This window comes from Culex quinquefasciatus, chromosome 2 (genome assembly GCF_015732765.1).
Source record: "Culex quinquefasciatus strain JHB chromosome 2, VPISU_Cqui_1.0_pri_paternal, whole genome shotgun sequence".
Lineage (NCBI taxonomy): Eukaryota > Metazoa > Arthropoda > Insecta > Diptera > Culicidae > Culex > Culex quinquefasciatus.
Window position 1 is genome coordinate 192,025,337 of NC_051862.1, and position 18,867 is coordinate 192,044,203.

The 18,867-nt window shown below is 34.9% G+C and overlaps 2 protein-coding genes across 3 annotated transcripts; one reads left to right on the forward strand and one right to left on the reverse strand.

Annotated features, from left to right (window-relative positions):
• Positions 1 to 2,420: 2,420 nt before the first annotated feature.
• LOC6031858 (T-cell activation inhibitor, mitochondrial) lies at positions 2,421 to 4,480 on the forward strand. The gene is made up of 3 exons (XM_038257087.1): positions 2,421 to 2,576; positions 2,637 to 3,507; positions 3,567 to 4,480. The coding sequence occupies exons 1-3, from the start codon at positions 2,554 to 2,556 to the stop codon at positions 4,167 to 4,169; spliced, it is 1,497 nt and encodes a 498-aa protein (XP_038113015.1). The 5' UTR covers positions 2,421 to 2,553; the 3' UTR covers positions 4,170 to 4,480.
• A 3,561-nt stretch (positions 4,481 to 8,041) lies between these two features.
• LOC6031860 (CKLF-like MARVEL transmembrane domain-containing protein 4) lies at positions 8,042 to 10,038 on the reverse strand. Of its 2 annotated transcripts, none has more exons than XM_001842509.2 (3): positions 9,668 to 10,038; positions 8,866 to 9,298; positions 8,042 to 8,795 (listed from the first exon to the last, which is right to left on the reverse strand). In XM_001842509.2, exons 2-3 carry the CDS (start codon positions 9,250 to 9,252, stop codon positions 8,649 to 8,651), a joined length of 534 nt encoding a protein of 177 aa, XP_001842561.1. In that variant the 5' UTR covers positions 9,253 to 9,298; positions 9,668 to 10,038; the 3' UTR covers positions 8,042 to 8,648. The 2 variants fall into 2 exon arrangements, with proteins under 2 accessions (XP_001842561.1, XP_038112895.1); XM_038256967.1 differs by lacking the exon at positions 9,668 to 10,038 and adding an exon at positions 9,416 to 9,633.
• Between the last annotated feature and the right edge of the window lie 8,829 nt (positions 10,039 to 18,867).

Consider the following 18,867-nt stretch of genomic DNA (forward strand, 5'->3'; position numbering starts at 1 on the left):
TGCGACCACATTTTATGAAAAACTGTGATTTTTTACTACAAAACAAACACAATTTGATGCAAAATAATTAGTTTGTGTATTTTGATTAGAATAAGTAAATCAAAATTATGTAAACAATATTAAATAAGCGATTTTTATGAAAAGTTTGATAGGATTTCATACTATTCAATAAGTTTTGCTATATCCCAGTAAAGAATGTTGTCGAAACGGTAGTTAACAGCATTTTGATTAAAAATGGATAGTTTTATTGAAAATGCTTTTCCTTATTTACAAATATGTCTTAATAATCAAAAACCGTCAAAAATATAACCTATATCAATTAAAATATACAAACTACGGGTGGCCGTCTTACCCCCGGAGGAGGTGGCCGCCTTGCCCCCAAATAAATTATTTTTTAAACAATTTTTGTAAATAGCTCATCGCATTTTCTAAACTTTTTCGAGGGACATAATCTAGGGAAAACTTCAATTTAACATGAAAAATATTTGAAGACAGGAAAAATATTGTTATCTAACAAAATGCCTAAGTTGTAATTTATGAAAATTACATCCAGTTTCAAGTTCAAAAATTATTTGTTTATTTTGAGCTATTTTTATACTATTTCAAACAATATTTTTGGCAAAGGTGACTCCATATGCATTATTTAGCATGAGGAACAGTATTGCTAAACATTTTAGTAATATTCATTAGTATACTTAGTAAAACAGTGGGGTGGCCGTCTTACCCCGCCTGGCCGTCTTACCCCCAGCTCCCCTAAGAAAGGGATAGGCTGCTTGTTTATATTTAGGGATTCGCCTTATTGAAAAGTTAATGCGGAACTAGCAAAAACGACTTTTTCAAAATGCTTCAATCCTAAAGTTCTTGAAATTCTTAATTGTAAAATTTAAAAAAAGAATAAATTCCTGAAATTCTTCAATTCCTGAATTTTTCAATTCTTAAATACTTAAATATCTTATTAGTTAAATTTTTAACCATTTGACTATTATAATTTGTTAATTTTATAATTCTTTAAAATTTTAATTGTCAGTTTTATTCAATTTGAAAATTGGTGAATTGAAAAAATATCGTTACTTGATTTTTTAAATTGTACAAAATTTGAATTTAGAAATTCCTTAATACAGGAAATCTTTATCAATTGATTTTTTGAAATTAAAAAATCTGAATCTTGAATCTAAAGCCTTATGTAAAAAAAACATTTTAATCATTTTAATGCAAAAAAAAATGAATATTTTAGTATTTTAGAAATTTTGTATTTAAGTATTGTATTTACACGCAGAAAAATATTTTGTAGAATCAGCCTGTACGAGATTTGATTCAACAACGTTGATTATAATCAACGCCGATTTTGCGTTGAATCAAACCTTAATTTTCTTAATTCCACAAAAATCTTTTGTTGTTTTGAAAAAGTTGCTTTGACGTTTTGCGTTGATTCAACAAAAATCTTGATTTTCAAATTTACAAAACGATTTGTTGATTCAAATATGCCTTATTTTTCTACGTGTATTAGCACTTGAAAAATTGCCTTTTTACAGCCGCCATATTACACTCGAACCCCGATGGTTTGACACCAACTGTTGTCAAACGAACGGGGTCACTTTTTAGTTTGACACCCCTTTTACACGGAGTTCACAAACACAACCAAATGTTTGTGTTGATAGTGTGCGTAAGCGCCGTGTAAAAAGTGACAGTTCGTCACTTTTTAGTTTGACTTTGACCAACCAGCGGGGTACAAACTAAAAAAGTGTCAAACGAAAAAGTGACCAACCACCGGGGGTTGAGTGTATTGTCAAACTCGACTACAGCGAGTAGTAATGTTAATGGGAAAAAATAACACATTTTGTTCGAATAAAATTAAAATAATTATTCAGTACTTCACTGCATGTCTTTATTTGAAGAAAATCGAATGATTGCCTTGTTTAAAACGATTTCTAGTACTGTGTTTTACAATTTTACCTTGAACCAGTTTTCTTTTGCCATAAAAACTTTTATAAAGGCAATGAAAATGTTTGGAAATTTCAGAAATATATTTTATTTTTTTGTTTTTTGGCGTTGTGAATAATAATCCAGGTTTTTTAAGCGAAGATGGCGTTCGAATGGTGAACGTTCCAAATGTCAAAATCGCGCAGTAGCGCCAACATTAGGAAATAAAATGTGGCTGTCATACATGGCACACTTTTTTCGTAATGTTAGTACCACTGCGTGATTTTGACATTTCGGGCGTTCATCATTCGAACGCCATTTTCGCCATTTTCGCTTAAAAATCTGGATATCATGCTTCAATTATGGACCCAATTTTATGATATCTTTTTTCAGTAAATTATTGCTTAATTTCTAATCAAATCCAAATAAGCGAGCAAGAGGAGTGTACTTCTTAATCTAGTACTTCTCTCAAAACAACAACAAGAAAAACATCGCATTTTTTGTCACCCCAAAAGTCACCAAAAGTTCGCAAATGTCAAACGCGCAATTTCCACTGTTTTTGTTGACATCCTGTGCCATGATAAGAGGGCACGAACCGACCTTCTAGCGATAGTAACGAAATAGTGCAAAATAATGAATATTTACCTGAAACGATGGTAAGTTGGTAGGGCAATCTGTCGCTACGCCTTTAATCTATCGAATTTTTAACGCTCCAGTGTGCCACGCAATCCGTACGCTGTCATAATCTACCGAGCGCTCGGTTCGTCCGAGGTGGCCACGGCGCTGCGGCCCTTTTACTTCGCCGTCCATCCGGACCTGTTCGGGAGGTACCCGCAGGAGCGCCAGGTCAACGAAGACTCCCTTAAACTGCTGAGCGCCCACCTGGAGTCGCTGCTGAGCCAGCGGCGCGTTCTTCCTTCGACACCGAAAATACTCCCGTTCTACGTGCGGGCCTCGAACGCCCCGGAACACCGCGGCATCTTCAAGCTAGTCAAGGTTCAGATGGAACGAACGACCGACACCAAGCTGGTGCTGAGAAAGATACTGGAATCGTGCAATCTGTCCACGGAGTTTGTGGAGAAAATGGTCTCGACGGCGGCGACGACGACGGCTGGCGGCAGTTCCAGAGGACAAAAGTCAAGGTCAAGCAGCACAGGAGGAGGTGGTCAGACGTATCGAAGACGAGCCGAGCAGGATGAGGAGTCGCCGTTTGAGAGTGAGTTCGACATCTTTCAGTTTCGGGTGAAGAAAGCGCGGGAGAACGAATCGCTCAAGTATTGGCTACGGAAACACTTGGTTACGGCGACCGTGCGGATGAGGGCACTGCAGGAGATGAAGGACGAGGACGAAAAGCTGCGGGAATCGATGGTGAAGTTGATGGGGGCGAAGGACATTGTGTACGACTGCGGCTGGAACGCGGAGCACTTTGGAGGGTGTTTGAAAAGTCTCGAACGTTTGGTGGCGTTGCATCCGAAGGCGATTGCAGGTGTTAAGAATCGGGTGGTGGTGTTTGCGTCCTTCACCGGAGTCAGTTTGGACGGACACATAATGCTGTTTACTGGGGACGTGCAGGAAAATTGGTTGGATGTGAGTCAACGTTGCTTTTGATTGGTTTTCAATTGTTTAATGATTTTCCTCTACCGCAGCTTCTCCAAAACGTGGAAAAGCACGACGCGCACCTGCGCAAACTGCCCGCGTACGAGCACGCCTTGTCGCAGGTTCTACGCAACATTCGCGTAGGCCGACGCAAGTTTATGCCCAAAGCGCAAGCCATGGCGTACGCTTCTCATCTGCGTAAAATAACCACGAGCTTGCTCGATTACCTCAGCAAGGCAAAGTACCCGAAAAGTTGGCCGACCGATCTGTCCCAGTTCGAAATTGTGGTCGAAAGCGAAGCCGGCCCCCTGATGGTCAGCCCCACCGGCCAGCTCATCGTTCCGGCGACCTGCCCGGGAGTGTTGCTAGTCGACTTTCTCACCAACCACCTCGAGGAATCCCTGCACAAACAGCAATCGTACAATCTGCACAAATACGTCGAGCGGGATCTGCACGCGCGGTGCGTTCAACAGTTTCGCCTCCTGTCGCTCAACAAAGACGATTCGGTGACGCCCGACCGGATGATCGAGTGTCTGGAAAAGCTGCTCGCGGAAGCCGCAGGTTTCGAGCTGGCTGACGTGCATCTCAACGTGACGACGTACTACTCGGTGCTAACCGACGGGACGGTCTGCATTCCGTGGGATTGGAAATGAAGTCAATTTGTAGTTCAAGTCCCTGCTTAAATGAACAATGTTAAAATGCTTGGCTGCTTCCAAAAAGAAAAATGAGAGATAGCTTTCGACTGCAGATTTGTTGATTGTTTTTTGTTTAACTCTGAAGAACTACTTCATACTAGAAACTTTCTCGGAAAAGAACTGGTAAATTAGCTTTAGTAAATGTTTACTTAGTATTAGTACCAAATTTAAATTGATACGGACAAGACAATAAACAAAATTTACCATTTTATGTGATTTATGTAGCTGTAAAAAGTGTTAATAAATTTTAGAACTTTAAATACATCAAACGTGTTTTTTTTAATTTTCTCAAATTTGAAAAAGTTTTACAGAACAAAAAAAATAAACTCAGTTGTTAGAAGCAACCATTTTGAACACCTACAAAGCCGGATCTATTGTTTTATGAATATCGCACACTAGTTTTTTTTTATCGGGTAAAAATTACCATCTTCGCCAACATTTGGATGAAAATCTGAAGATTCAAATGTTTTAATCTATTAAAAAATCAATAGATTGCATGATTCTTGAAAAAAAAAAATAATAACACTCATTTATAAAAAAAGGGCAGATCTCTTTGAAATTCAAAGTTCTTGCTAAAATTACCATTCTTTTGAAAATTATCTATCTTCTTAAAAACTAAACACCTAAAACTTAAAACTGAAAACTTAAAACTTAAAACTTAAATCTTAAAACTTAAAACTTAAAACTTAAAACTTAAAACTTAAAAATTAAAATTTAAAACATAAAACATAAAACTTAAAACTTAAAAATTAAAACTTAAAACTTAAAACTTAAAACTTAAAACTTAAAACTTAAAACTTAAAACTTAAAACTTAAAACTTAAAACTTAAAACTTAAAACTTAAAACTTAAAACTTAAAACTTAAAACTTAAAACGTAAAACTTAAAAATTAAAATTTAAAACATAAAACATAAAACTTAAAACTTAAAACTTAAAAATTAAAATTTAAAACATAAAACATAAAACTTAAAACTTAAAAATTAAAACTTAAAACTTCAAACTTAAAACTTAAAACTTAAAACTTAAAACTTAAAACTTAAAACTTAAAACTTAAAACTTAAAACTTAAAACTTAAAAATTAAAATTTAAAACATAAAACATAAAACTTAAAACTTAAAACTTAAAACTTAAAACTTAAAAATTAAAATTTAAAACATAAAACATAAAACTTAAAACTTAAAAATTAAAACTTAAAACTTCAAACTTAAAACTTAAAACTTAAAACTTAAAACTTAAAACTTAAAACTTAAAACTTAAAACTTAAAACTTAAAACTTAAAAATTAAAATTTAAAACATAAAACATAAAACTTAAAACTTAAAACTTAAAACTTAAAACTTAAAAATTAAAATTTAAAACATAAAACATAAAACTTAAAACTTAAAACTTAAAAATTAAAACTTCAAACTTAAAACTTAAAACTTAAAACTTAAAACTTAAAACTTAAAACTTAAAACTTAAAACTTAAAACTTAAAACTTAAAACTTAAAACTTAAAACTTAAAACTTAAAACTTAAAACTTAAAACTTAAAACTTAAAACTTAAAACTTAAAACTTAAAACTTAAAACTTAAAAATTAAAATTTAAAACATAAAACATAAAACTTAAAACTTAAAAATTAAAACTTAAAACTTCAAACTTAAAACTTAAAACTTAAAACTTAAAACTTAAAACTTAAAACTTAAAACTTAAAACTTAAAACTTAAAACTTAAAACTTAAAACTTAAAACTTAAAACTTAAAACTTAAAACTTAAAACTTAAAACTTAAAACTTAAAACTTAAAACTTAAAACTTAAAACTTAAAACTTAAAACTTAAAACTTAAAACTTAAAACTTAAAACTTAAAACTTAAAACTTAAAACTTAAAACTTAAAACTTAAAACTTAAAACTTAAAACTTAAAACTTAAAACTTAAAACTTAAAACTTAAAACTTAAAACTTAAAACTTAAAACTTAAAACTTAAAACTTAAAACTTAAAACTTAAAACTTAAAACTTAAAACTTAAAACTTAAAACTTAAAACTTAAAACTTAAAACTTAAAACTTAAAACTTAAAACTTAAAACTTAAAACTTAAAACTTAAAACTTAAAACTTAAAACTTAAAACTTAAAACTTAAAACTTAAAACTTAAAACTTAAAACTTAAAACTTAAAACTTAAAACTTAAAACTTAAAACTTAAAACTTAAAACTTAAAACTTAAAACTTAAAACTTAAAACTTAAAACTTCAAACTTCAAACTTCAAACTTCAAACTTCAAACTTCAAACTTCAAACTTCAAACTTCAAACTTCAAACTTCAAACTTAAAACTTCAAACTTCAAACTTCAAACTTCAAACTTCAAACTTAAAACTTAAAACTTCAAACTTCAAACTTCAAACTTCAAACTTCAAACTTTAAACTTTAAACTTCAAACTTCAAACTTCAAACTTCAAACTTCAAACTTCAAACTTCAAACTTCAAACTTCAAACTTCAAACTTCAAACTTCAAACTTCAAACTTCAAACTTCAAACTTCAAACTTCAAACTTCAAACTTCAAACTTCAAACTTCAAACTTCAAACTTCAAACTTCAAACTTCAAACTTCAAACTTCAAACTTCAAACTTCAAACTTCAAACTTCAAACTTCAAACTTCAAACTTCAAACTTCAAACTTCAAACTTCAAACTTCAAACTTCAAACTTCAAACTTCAAACTTCAAACTTCAAACTTCAAACTTCAAACTTCAAACTTCAAACTTCAAACTTCAAACTTCAAACTTCAAACTTCAAACTTCAAACTTCTGATTTTTCGGACCGTTTTTAAAGAAGGGGAGGAGGGGGAGGGGGACGGGGGGCGACATAAACTTTGAAAAATATTTGCAACGGCCTTACTGTAAAACCAAATTTGCAATCGAAAAGAACTTCACATTTTTTTATCAGGTGCACCATTTACAAGATATAGCCTTAACGTGAAGACTTCCATCGTTGTCATGATTTTTCGTTCAAAGATATAAATTTTGCGTCGCTTTCAATATTCTGACAAAATTCCTTCAACAAGTTGTTTAGAATAGTGCCCCAAACATGTTGATACCTTTTGGTACCTAACGATTATCCCATTCCCTGTAAAGTTATGGAAATCGTCATTAATCAATGATTGCCAACTAAGACGTCAATGACTGTGCCACAAAATTTTATAAATTTTGAAGCACAATTGATTTAGATCAAAAATTCCTTCAGTGGCTTCAAGATGGCAACAACCGGCACATGCTGATTCATTTTGGTGCTGAAATTCGTTAAATTGAATTTAATACAGAATATTTTTTAGTGATGATCAAATTTCTTCGAAAATGATCAACGGCTTCACCTTAACTGAAAAAAATCTTGTTTTTTTATTAAAAAAAAAAATGTCTTTGATTGTCTAATCCTAAAAATTGTTTTTCGAAAAGTTCAGTAAATTTACAAAAAAAAATGTAAAAGGCATTGAAGATTGGACCTCTGGTTGCTGAAATACAGCGAATAGAAGAAAAAGAAGAAAATTTTAGTTTATTAATTTTTGAAAATCGGACAATTGGTTCTTAGTTCACAAAGAATTCGAACCAATGAAAATGAATTTCTCTGTGTGCAACAAAATTAGCCTGTAATTTTCAACTGACGATATTTCGGAAACTATTGGTCCTATTTTCAATCTTAAAAATTTAAACTTTTTTGAATTTTTCTGATCTTTTCAATGAAAAGCTTCATACAAAAATGATTTGTTTTGCATGGAAATTGAGGAGGAAGTGGGGGAGGAGAAAAATTACTAAAAAGGGTCCACGTGGTTTATGGATGGTTCCGTAAGTTAAAACATTAATTTAATGGTGTATATAATTTATTTGACTCGTTGATTTGTCACGAAAAGCACACAATATTACGGTACGGCATCTTCTACGTGTGTCACATAAACTATGTTTGGTGGATCGACTTTTTCGTTTACGTACAGTATTATTCTAACAATTGCAAGACCACATCTAAGGCAATACAGTTTACACGGTGGTGATGATTTGACGTTGACGGGACGTTTGTAAGATTGTTTTAAAACGGTGCTTTTAGTGTATACAATGGGTAATACGCTGTAGAAATCACTAGTAACAGAATGTAAAGCGGTTAGTTAAAACCAGCACGAGGACGATTTCGTTGGGTGGTGTTTCATAAGTATTTAAGTTCAAGCTAATTACACATTGATTTGTAGTTATTGTTAATACCTGGATGGCAAATGTTTGCAACGGAAAATTTAAAAACTGGATAACAAACTTAACTTAAACAAGGGAAACAATATTCTTAGTATTAAGCTCAAGCAATCCACGTGGTTGATTTATGCTTTCTTAACGTTAAAACAAGCAGTTGTATTGTAAACTGGGTGGAGTTGTGGAGTGGAGCCAATGCGTGGCCTGGTGGATTTGGTCCCAGATTTTTTTTTCCTAGTAAGTGGTCACGGTGGAGATTGTCTGCTGCTGCTGTTGCGTCTGGACGGAACGGGTTCCCTGAGCGATTTCGCCGGCGCTGACCGCCTTATACTTGAGGAATGCGTCGTACCCGTAAGCGATCATGGCGCAGTAGCCGAAGAACTGAAAATTTGAAAATATGTTTTATTCTCTACAAAATTCCCAAAAAATGCTGCTTAGTTCCAAAACTCACCGCCGCTGCCTGGAACGCCTCGGCGTTGGTGGCCGCTGCCAGCGACGCCGCAAGCATGTACAGCAGCGTCCACGCCGCACAAAAGTACATCTCTATCTTGAGCCACGGAATCTTGTGGAACTTTTCGCACACGTGAAACAGGTAGAACACCAGCATTATGCCGGTGAACCAGAAGCCCATCATGGCTACGGTGTTGAAGAACGACCCCCGCGAGTGGTAGCTGAAGTAGGACACCTCGATGCAGATGAATCCGATCAGGTTCAGAACGCAGCAGACGATCTTGATGATGCCTGGGATGGTGCGGATATACTCTGGATCGTACCGGATGTACGGCTGGGTCACGGTCGTCGTTTGCGTGACCGTCGCGGACTGCGTGTAATCGGCCATGGCGGGGCTGGACTTTCACTGGCTAGCAGGATTTGGTGTGTTGCCCCTGGGGGGTGGAAAGTAGATGGATCGTAAAAGAGAGCTAATTTGCATATATGATATAGTTGTGAATACTACTTTCAAGGTGGCACCTTATCAAGAAATAAAAAAATCAATAACCAACCTAGCTGACCATCGTGAAAGCTTCCCCTTAAGTTGGTGCTCGGCGTTAACCTGGTGTATGATGTCTTTACAGCGCACACACTCAAGCGCGCAATAATAAAGATGACTCAAAATATCTTCTAAATTACTCACATCTGTTGCGCTCATCGTCTTCTACGCAAGAACATCACGATTCACGCGAAATGATATCCAATTCTTGGGATGGGGGAGTGGTGCCCAGCTCAATTGATGGAATTCATCAGCAAGCACTTACCTGTAGAGAGACTTGACTAGAATGGGTAACGACTGGATCTTGGTCGGAAGCCAAGGACGACCTGCAAAGAACGCTGGAACGTCTAAGCTCAGGTTGATTTCTGCTCCGCCCGAGGTCAGGTTCTTTCTGGATACGCTTCTGCACACTACACTACGCGACGACGTCTTTGACAAAATGTGTGAAAATTTAAGAAAAGACAAAAATACTCGAGTTTCGACCACCAGTTTGCTCTTCTACTGGTGGATAAAATACTATATGTTTATAGTGTCTATCGGTTACACGCAGACAGACTGCGATTATGGTTGACTTTTGGAGGCGTATTCTCCGCGCTCGGTGAGTTGCTTGCAGCTCGGCTGAAGTAATCATCACCTCTCTATCACATCATATTACATTACGTTTTGTATTGCTTTTACTATTGCTCCAAGTATTGGTACGATACATCTGGATACACGTTTGAATTTGGCTTAATGAATCAATGATTGCTGAGTCAATTTCAAATGATTTTTATCAACCGAAATTTTTGCCACAAAATCATTCAAAATTATCAGTCATTTTCAAAACCTGCTCCAACAACGTGTATCCGCCAAACTAGCCAACAGGCAGCAACATAGTTGTTATGCGCCAGAGAGGGAGTCATGCATGCGGTTGAGCAAAAGGGTGTTGTGTGGGTGAGTGGACCGTGGCCGTAGTTGTGAGAGGTCCACCCCACGATCGACGAACGTGAAGAGAGCGCGCGTAGAATGTCAGAGAAACAACAAACCAAAACAACCACCCACCCAGCAACCCTTGCCTGGCAGTGTTGAGAATCGATGAAAGAGTGCATACGACGATCGGTGCAGCACACGTGACATGGTGGCGGGATGTTTGTTGAAATAAAATAGTACCGAATTAGAATTGTTATTATTTTATTGATTTTTTTATTTATGCTGAAATAATTATGAAGAAACGAAAAAAAAAACATCTAAGGACAAAATCGATATTTTCTAGCCAAACATTTCATCAGGGCACAATAGCAAAGTGTAAACATTCAGGATTATTTCACTATTTCATTCATACACTCCCCACATGCCTTCCAAGAATCAGATTGACAGCAAACAATTTTCTATAGAAATTTTTTTTTACCCCAAATCACAAAAATAATTCACTTTTTCGCCCTTTACTTTTTCGTAGTTGAGGAACTTTTTTTCTCTTTTTTTTTCTATTTTAAAGGGACTAAAAATGAGTTTTTTAAAGATATGAGTATTATTGTGAAAATTAGGGCGTCCAATTTTCCAGGGTTCTGAATTTCCCGGGAAACGAGGAAAAAACCCGGGATCCCGGGAAATTTTTCAAGCAGTTATAAAATATATGTTTTCATTATATTTGTAATGTTTTTCTAGATTTAATCATAGAATTAGCCCAAAAATGTTAATTGGTATAAAGCTACACTTCAGTCTGAACAAGGACAGCAGTTTTCAGATAGTTTAAAATAGTTTAAAAAATGTGTTCTTTGATGTGCTTTGGAATTTAAATTTAAACAATTTTTAATATATTTCTTTTATTAATTTCTTTATATAACATGACTACAAAAGCTTAAACAATTTCATTGAAACTGTCTAAAACAGCAAGAAATAAAATTATACCAGGTATTGTAACACTTTGGACAAGTAAAGAATTTTACGTTTTATATTTGAAACATATTTTTAAAATTATCTTTAATTCACAACCGTTAACTGGGGATAATCGGGACTGCAGTCTGAATAGGTACAGGAGATTTTTGAGCAATAAATTTGGAAATCGGTGTACAGTCATCCCACATATTCGGAACACCCACAAATTCGGAACACTTTTATGATAATTTGTCAATAGCATGCCAAAAGTAGCTTTTCTGTCGAACTTACTATTTTTAGAACCTTCATTTGGACATTATCTTGCTATTTCACTAGTAAAAGTAGTACTTTTTGAACAAAAAAACTTCATTCCAAGACTATTTTGTCCAGAGCAGCAAAACACTGCCTCCAAATGGCCTGTTTCTTAATTGTGGGATGTTATTGTGCCTCTCACAATTGTGGAAACCTGAATTTCACTGATATTTTCACAAAAAAAAGTTATCAAACCATGTATAAAACATCACTAAGCTTGAGTTTCATTGGTTTCAGTGTGTGAAGTCATTATTTGGTAATAAATATGTACTCCTGGAGAGATCCAAAGTTTGTTTACATCCGTAAGAAAAAAGTGTTCCGAATTTGTGGATTTCAAGGGTGAATTAATTCTTCAAAAACTTCATATAAAAGTTAAAATTTGTAGATGTTCGATACAGCATTCGAAAGATCGCAAGAAAAGCTTTCAAATGAAGGTAAAAGCGAATCATTAAGTTCAATTATCGATTTGCTATGATATTTTGAACATTGGCCGATCTGGAAACCGTTCCGAATATGTGGGATGACTGTACTGATTGTTTTGTTATCAGAACATTATTCTAAAAACAATAGCTTAAACAAACAGCTATCTTAATTCGCTTCATTTGTCCTGATTTGCTCCAAATGCCGGTTTTTGATGAATATATTTTTTTTTCATATCATACTTTCTTAAGTTTAAAGTCATAAATATCTGTGAATATTATACTAAGTTTATTTAAAAAAAAATAGAAAAAAATAAAGACAAAGACGGATCCGTCAACTAAAATTTTAACAATTTTCATTAATAAGCAAAATTAATCCTGATATATGCCGAATACAAATTTTAATACATTGAAATTCTTATCGATTACTAAGTAATTCAACTGTTGATCTACTTCAATCCCCAAATCTAAATTTCTAGACCAAAATTTTGTTTGTTTTCAATTTCGGGAATTTCCGCGACAAAATATAAAAAAATCGCGGGATTCGGGATTTTCCGGTTTTGGAAAAATCCCGGGATTTTTGTCCCGGGAATTCCCGGGATGGACGCACTAGTGAAAATTAACATAAATTAAAAAAGCATTAAAGCTGAGTTGAGGAGAATGGTGTGTTTTATCGAATGATCAATCAAAATACCATCAGTCAAGCTTCTTTATCACTCGAATCGCGGTTTTTGGTTTTGTGCCCTAATGAAATGTTTGGATCGATTTTTTTAATTATAATTATGATAAATATTGAACTATTTTGATTATATTAGTACACCGATGCAAATATTTTTTCAAAAGTTGGGGACCACAAAAAATAAAAATTTTAATAACTAGCCATAGTCTCAACACTTGAGTGAAAAATATTGAAGAATGCATTTTATATTAGTTCAGTTGATTTGCAATCATTAGTTTTAAAAAAATGTAAGATTTGACAAACAAAAATTTTAGCAAAACTAAAAACTTTTCATGGACTGTACATCGAAAATATTCAAAAAAATTTTGAATAAACTTAAACATGCTAAAAATTATTCTAAACGCAAGGGAATGCATTTTCAATTGATCTAAAAAAATTGCACTTCCATTTTCATTGAATTTTTTAAGTTTTTTTTAAATATTTTTTGTACCTTCTGGACATTTTGCCTTACAAATTATTGTTTTAGAAAAAAAAATCTTGGTTAGATGTTCGTTTCAAATATTTATAATTCCACAATATGTTTATAAATTTTAACCTTGTCTATTTTTGCCTAATTGATTTTTTTATAGAATTTTCCTTTTTTAAAAAACAATCCATTGCTTTTCTCACCCCTTTATCATAAACCATTTAACTACCACTTGGCTCCATTAAATCCCACTAATCCTCAGCTACAAATCCTGTCGGCTGGTCGGTCCAGCTGCCAATTCTTCAAACGAGACACTTTTACTTTCCATTCTCACCGAGCCAAACCAAACGAAGAGCCGCCGGTGCTGGGCGTTCCGGATCCAAATTGTGTGCTCCACCGTGAAGTGTATTGAATTAAATGTTTTTTTTTGCCATGTGTGTCTCGCCGTGTGACAACCAACCATCCATTTCACATCCCTCATCGCCTCGTGAACATTTCTCACTCTCACGGCTAACCCACCAGCCACTTTGGTCCACACTCTGTGATGATACAGGTTTCACGTCAGGCCGCAGTAGCAGCAGCTGTGTCGTCGTGATTCGGAGTGAGTGTTGTGAACATGTCACAGAAATTTCGGTTTCATTAGTCGCGCACATGTCGTCGATCATCTGGGAAAGGCGATATAGGGAAAAAGAACCCTTGCAATCGGGAAAAGTGATCATTTTATGAGGATGTAATTATCATTCATCGTAATATTTTATGAAAATAAAAAAAAATCTTATCCAATCACAGAAACTCAGAGCAGCTCATTTAAAATTAAGTTAAATGAAATGTTACAGATGAAAACATTATCATGCATAACATTGTTTCATTGTATAAACTTTTACTTTTTTTCACTTTTGTTGAGTTTTTTTAGAAAATACTATTTTTTTTTTACAAAAAACGTATTTTTTTGAAAATACTCAAATATTCAAAATTTGCAATATGTGTATCAAACGAAGCGAAATTGTATGTTTTTTTTCACTTCATTAGTTTTGTCTTGAAAATACTGATTTTTGGCCTTGAAATTACAAAATACCGTATTTTTTCGAAAAATAATCAAATTTTTATTATTTGCTAACGAATGCGAACGAAGCAGAATTTGATATGTAATTTCAGTATATATTTTTTTTCATACTGTACTTTTCGAAAAAAAACTCAAATTTTCAAAATTTTGGAATGAAGCAACATTTTAAACGCATTATCATTTAGTTATTTTTTCGTATATTACAAAAATTTTCAAAAAATACCGTAATTTTTGAAAATTCATACTTAAATTGATATAATTTGTAATATGTTTGTGTATCAAACGAGACTAAATTGTATCTGAAGCATGCGAAATTTGAATGTTTGTTTGAATTAAAAATTTCATATTGTTTGCATATATAAAAAAATTGAATATTTAAAAAACTCGGAACTTTGTGAATATTTTAGAGATTTCTTTTAAAAAATATAATAAATTGAAAAAGCATACAATATTTCGCTTCGTTTGATACCCATATAGCAATTTTTTAAAAATTGAGTACCTTCGAAAAACAGGTAGTTGGTGAAAAATTGCAGTAAAAAAATAATAATAAGGTGAAAAAGAATATAAAAATTCGCTGCTTTTGATACCCATATTGCAAATTTCAGTATTTTTGAAAAAATACGGGTTTTTGTAAAAAATTTAGTATTTTTCATAAAAAAATCTAATGAAGTGTAGCAAACACAATTTATCATCGCTTGATATTGCAATTTTTGAAAATTTGATAATTTTCGAAAAATACGGTATGTTGAAAATTTTAGTAATTTAATAAAAAAGCCTACAAAAAAAATTAGTACTTTCTGAAAATACGGTATTTTGTGAACTGAGCATTTATACTTTGAAAATTACTACATTTTCAAAAAATATATATTCTTGGTGAAAGTTAGAGGTGGGCAAAAAAAGAGCGAACCGCTCAAAGAGCCGATTCACTGAAAAGAGCGACCGAACCGTGGCTCACAAAAAAAGAACCGCGGTTAAAAGAATAAACTCCGGTCTTTTGAAAGAAACGTTTCAATATGGCATGATTTTTGTTATAAATATAATTTATTGAATTTTCAAAAAATATAGGGGAACAGCATCTAATTCCAGCGTGCCTCTAATGTTGGCAGGTCAGAACCTTGACATTCAATTAAAGCTAATTGAAGACGATTTCAACTGAAATCGAGTAATAAATAGCTCAATGAGGAGTGAGCAAGCAAGTTTCTATCAAAAGTTTTGCAAAATTAGTTGTACAAATAGTGAAAATCAGCAAATTGAATGGAGTTAGGAGCGAGTGCTTAACCTGCCAAAAATACGAGAATTTCCCCTAGTATTTAGGTAATTTGTTTTTGAGAAATGAAAATGCAATTTCAAAAATTTCAATGCTTATAAAAATGAATCCCAAAAGTAAATGATTTTCTAAACAAAATGAAAGGAACAAAAAACAAACAAATCAACAAGCATTTGGGGTCGATCAAAAATATTTGGATTTTTGGTGAAATTCCGTTGTACAGTAGGGGAACAGCATCTAATTACAGCGTGCCTCTAATGTTGGCAGGTCAGAACTTTGACATTCAATTAAAACTAATTAAAAGCGTTTTCAGCTGAAATCGGGTGATAAATAGTTCAATAAGAAGTGAGCAAGTAAATTTCTATCAAAAGTTATGCAAAATAAGTTGTTTAAATAGTGAAAATCAGCTAATTGGATGCACAGAAAAAAAGTTGAGTTTTGGAATGTTGAAAATTTGGTAGGTTGAATATTAACTATTTTTTTTGAGTAATATTACATAAAAATTGTGTAGAAATGTGAACCTTATGAATATTCATCAAAAACTGATTAAAATTCATCATTTTCTGGGGTAAAATTAATCTTACCGGCTCCCTCCGTGTACGCACGAGAGCATGCAGCTAGTGCTCAGTGCTCCATCGTTTTTTCGATTTTTTTCGCCGTAATTGATTGTGGTTACCCGCGAGTTTGCTTCTCCAGCATGCCAAAGGCCGGCCGTGGCCGTGGCAGTTCGAGTGCGGCCTCGAAAAACCCGCGAAGTTCGTCTACCGGCCGTGTGCAAAAAGGTAAACAAACCAACGCCGTGTCGGCCGCCATCGCGCAGGGGAGCGTCAGCGCTGAAGGCATCGACAAAAAGTTACTACATCCCGGATATGTCCCAAGATCACCAGTGCGAACCCGTTCCGGTACTTCCGGTGCCACGACCAGTGGCACATCAACATCCGCCAACATCCCCATCAGGAACGAGTTCCAGATGCTGAGCGACGACGAAGAAAATAACAACTCTGACGGTAGCAGCACTACCGACGACGACGACGACGATGATGGTCGTGCACGGAAAAAAGTGCCGACGTCAAAAAACAACTCTCCAGCGGAACGTAGACCACCTCCAATTTTTGTTTTGGACACGTTAGCGGACGATGTTGACGAGTTGCTGGAAGGCCTCGGATATTGTCTGAAAATCGGTAAGTCGGCAGTGCAAGTGATCACACTGACCAAAAAGAATTTTGACCTGGTGTTTGAAGAATTGAAGCGTAGCAACTTCAACTTCTACACATTCAACCCCGAGAAGCCCCTGTTAAGGTTGTCTTGCAGGGTTATCAAGACCGTCCGATCTCCGACCTGAAGGGTCACCTTTCGGACGCCGGAATAAAACCGCGGAGATTAAAGTGCTCTCGCGCAAGACAACGGTAACAGGTACACACACACTGTACCTGTTGTACTTCGACCGCGGCACCGTCAAGATCCAAGACCTGCGGCGGACTAAAACGTTGGACGGTTTTTGGGTAAACTGGCGGTTTTACACCAAGAACCCGACGGACGTAGCGCAATGCCACCGTTGCCAGAAATTCGGCCACGGCTCGCGGAACTGCAACCTCCGGCCCCGCTGCGTGAAGTGCGGTGAGTCACACCTCTCGGAGGCGTGCGCACTGCCACGAAAGGCGGACTTGGGGGACAAGGCAGAACAAACCAAGCCGCGCGTAAAGTGCGCGAACTGTGACGGCAACCATACCGGCAATTACCGCGGATGCGTCGCGCGCAAGGCCTACCTCGAGGAGCAGGAAAAGAGAAAAAAGAAAGCGTCCCACCCTCCTCAGCGAAGTACGAGCGCAGCCGTTCCTGCAGCTGGACAGCGTACGGTTCCAGCGGAAAACTCAGCGTTCCCTCCTGGTTGGGGGCGTTCGTTCGCCAGCGTGGTCGCTGCCGGTAGCGGCAGTACGGCCCAGCAAGAAGTCACCGGGGAAGATCTCTTCACCCTGCCGGAGTTCTTTGCTCTCGCGGGGGAGATGATGACGCGGTTCCGGAGCTGCCGGAACAAGGCAGAACAATTCCTGGCCCTTGGGGAACTGATGATCAAACACATCTACAAAGGATAAATTTTCTGTGATCTAGTATTAAGCTTTCTCTTCCTCTATCCCCTTTTCTTTGCAATTTCTGTAAGTTTTTTTTTATAGTTTTTTCTTACTCTTGCTAGTGCCTTAGTTAAAGAAATAATTGTTCCTAAATGGATTATGATGCAACACACAGCTGTAAGGAACTCCAAAACTCTGTTATGCACTTCAAAATAACTCATTGTATCTTGATTATTCACCAATAAAACCGAATTGAATTGAAAAAAAAAATTAATCTTTTTTTTTTTGCCACAAAATCTATCACCATTTCCTGATGAATATTACCATCATTTTTTTTCTGTGTGGGGTTAGGAGCGAGAGCTTAACCTGCCAAACATACGAGAATTTCCCCTACATAACGTGAATGTTTTTTTTCGATTTAAAAAAAGTTCATCGATACTTCGATATTTTGAAAACTAATGATTGCAAAACAACTGGGGATGTGTAAAATGCATTTGAAAACTCTTTTTCATTAAAATGTCTTGCTATTATTTTTTCCGACTTTGGCCAGAGTTGAGGGACATAAACTTCAAAAAATATTTGGTATGGCCATATTTATAAAAGTCCAATGTGGAATAACTTATAAAATCACACGATTCTTGAAAAAACCCTATTCATTTAAATTTTAAAAAAGAGCGAAAGAGCCGTTCAAAAGAGCGGCTCTTTTTAAAGAGCGAACGAAAATGAGCGGCTCCTAAAAAAGAGCGGTTTTGCCCACCTCTAGTGAAAGTAATGAAAATTATACACGATTGTGTTGAACTTAACCGATTTTAGAAAGATTTCAAAAATGTGTTATCGTCCATTATCGGCGACAGGATTATCGCCGATGGGATTATCGAAATAACGATAACGACAAACTATCGTCCCAACGATGACGATAACGATTATCGTTATCGTTGGACGATAATATTGATTAGCAACCTTGATCCACACTAGGCCATTTATATTGCGTTTAATAAAAAGTTTTATGATTAGAGGTGGATCGATTTTTGAAAAAAAAATTGTTATAACAGATTTGTAAGATAAACATTTTTCGGCCGATTTTTGAGTAACATGCATGATTCCAGAGCTTTAAGGTCATTCAAAATTCGCATAAAATTTGATGTCATTTTAAAAATGGAATATCTTTTGACAATCAAAATAGATTTACAAATTTTAAAAAGGATTTTGAAGGTAAGAACATCCTCTAAAAGCATACGGCCAGGTCGGTTAAAAATATTGAAACAGATTTCGAAAGTAATACCAGACATTCTTAGAAGGTAAAAATGTACTTTATAGAGTGAGCCAAAATAGGTTG

Bases quoted from the DNA above. Each gene is read 5' to 3' on its own strand.
- LOC6031860 (XM_001842509.2), bottom strand. From the start codon at position 9,252: ATGGCCGATTACACGCAGTCCGCGACGGTCACGCAAACGACGACCGTG. The intron at 8,796-8,865 runs GTGAGTTTTGGA...TCAAATTTTCAG, and splicing joins AGGCGTTCCAGGCAGCGGCG to TTCTTCGGCTACTGCGCCAT.
- LOC6031858 (XM_038257087.1), top strand. From the start codon at position 2,554: ATGAATATTTACCTGAAACGATG. The intron at 2,577-2,636 runs GTAAGTTGGTAG...TTAACGCTCCAG, and splicing joins AATATTTACCTGAAACGATG to TGTGCCACGCAATCCGTACG. The intron at 3,508-3,566 runs GTGAGTCAACGT...CCTCTACCGCAG, and splicing joins TGCAGGAAAATTGGTTGGAT to CTTCTCCAAAACGTGGAAAA.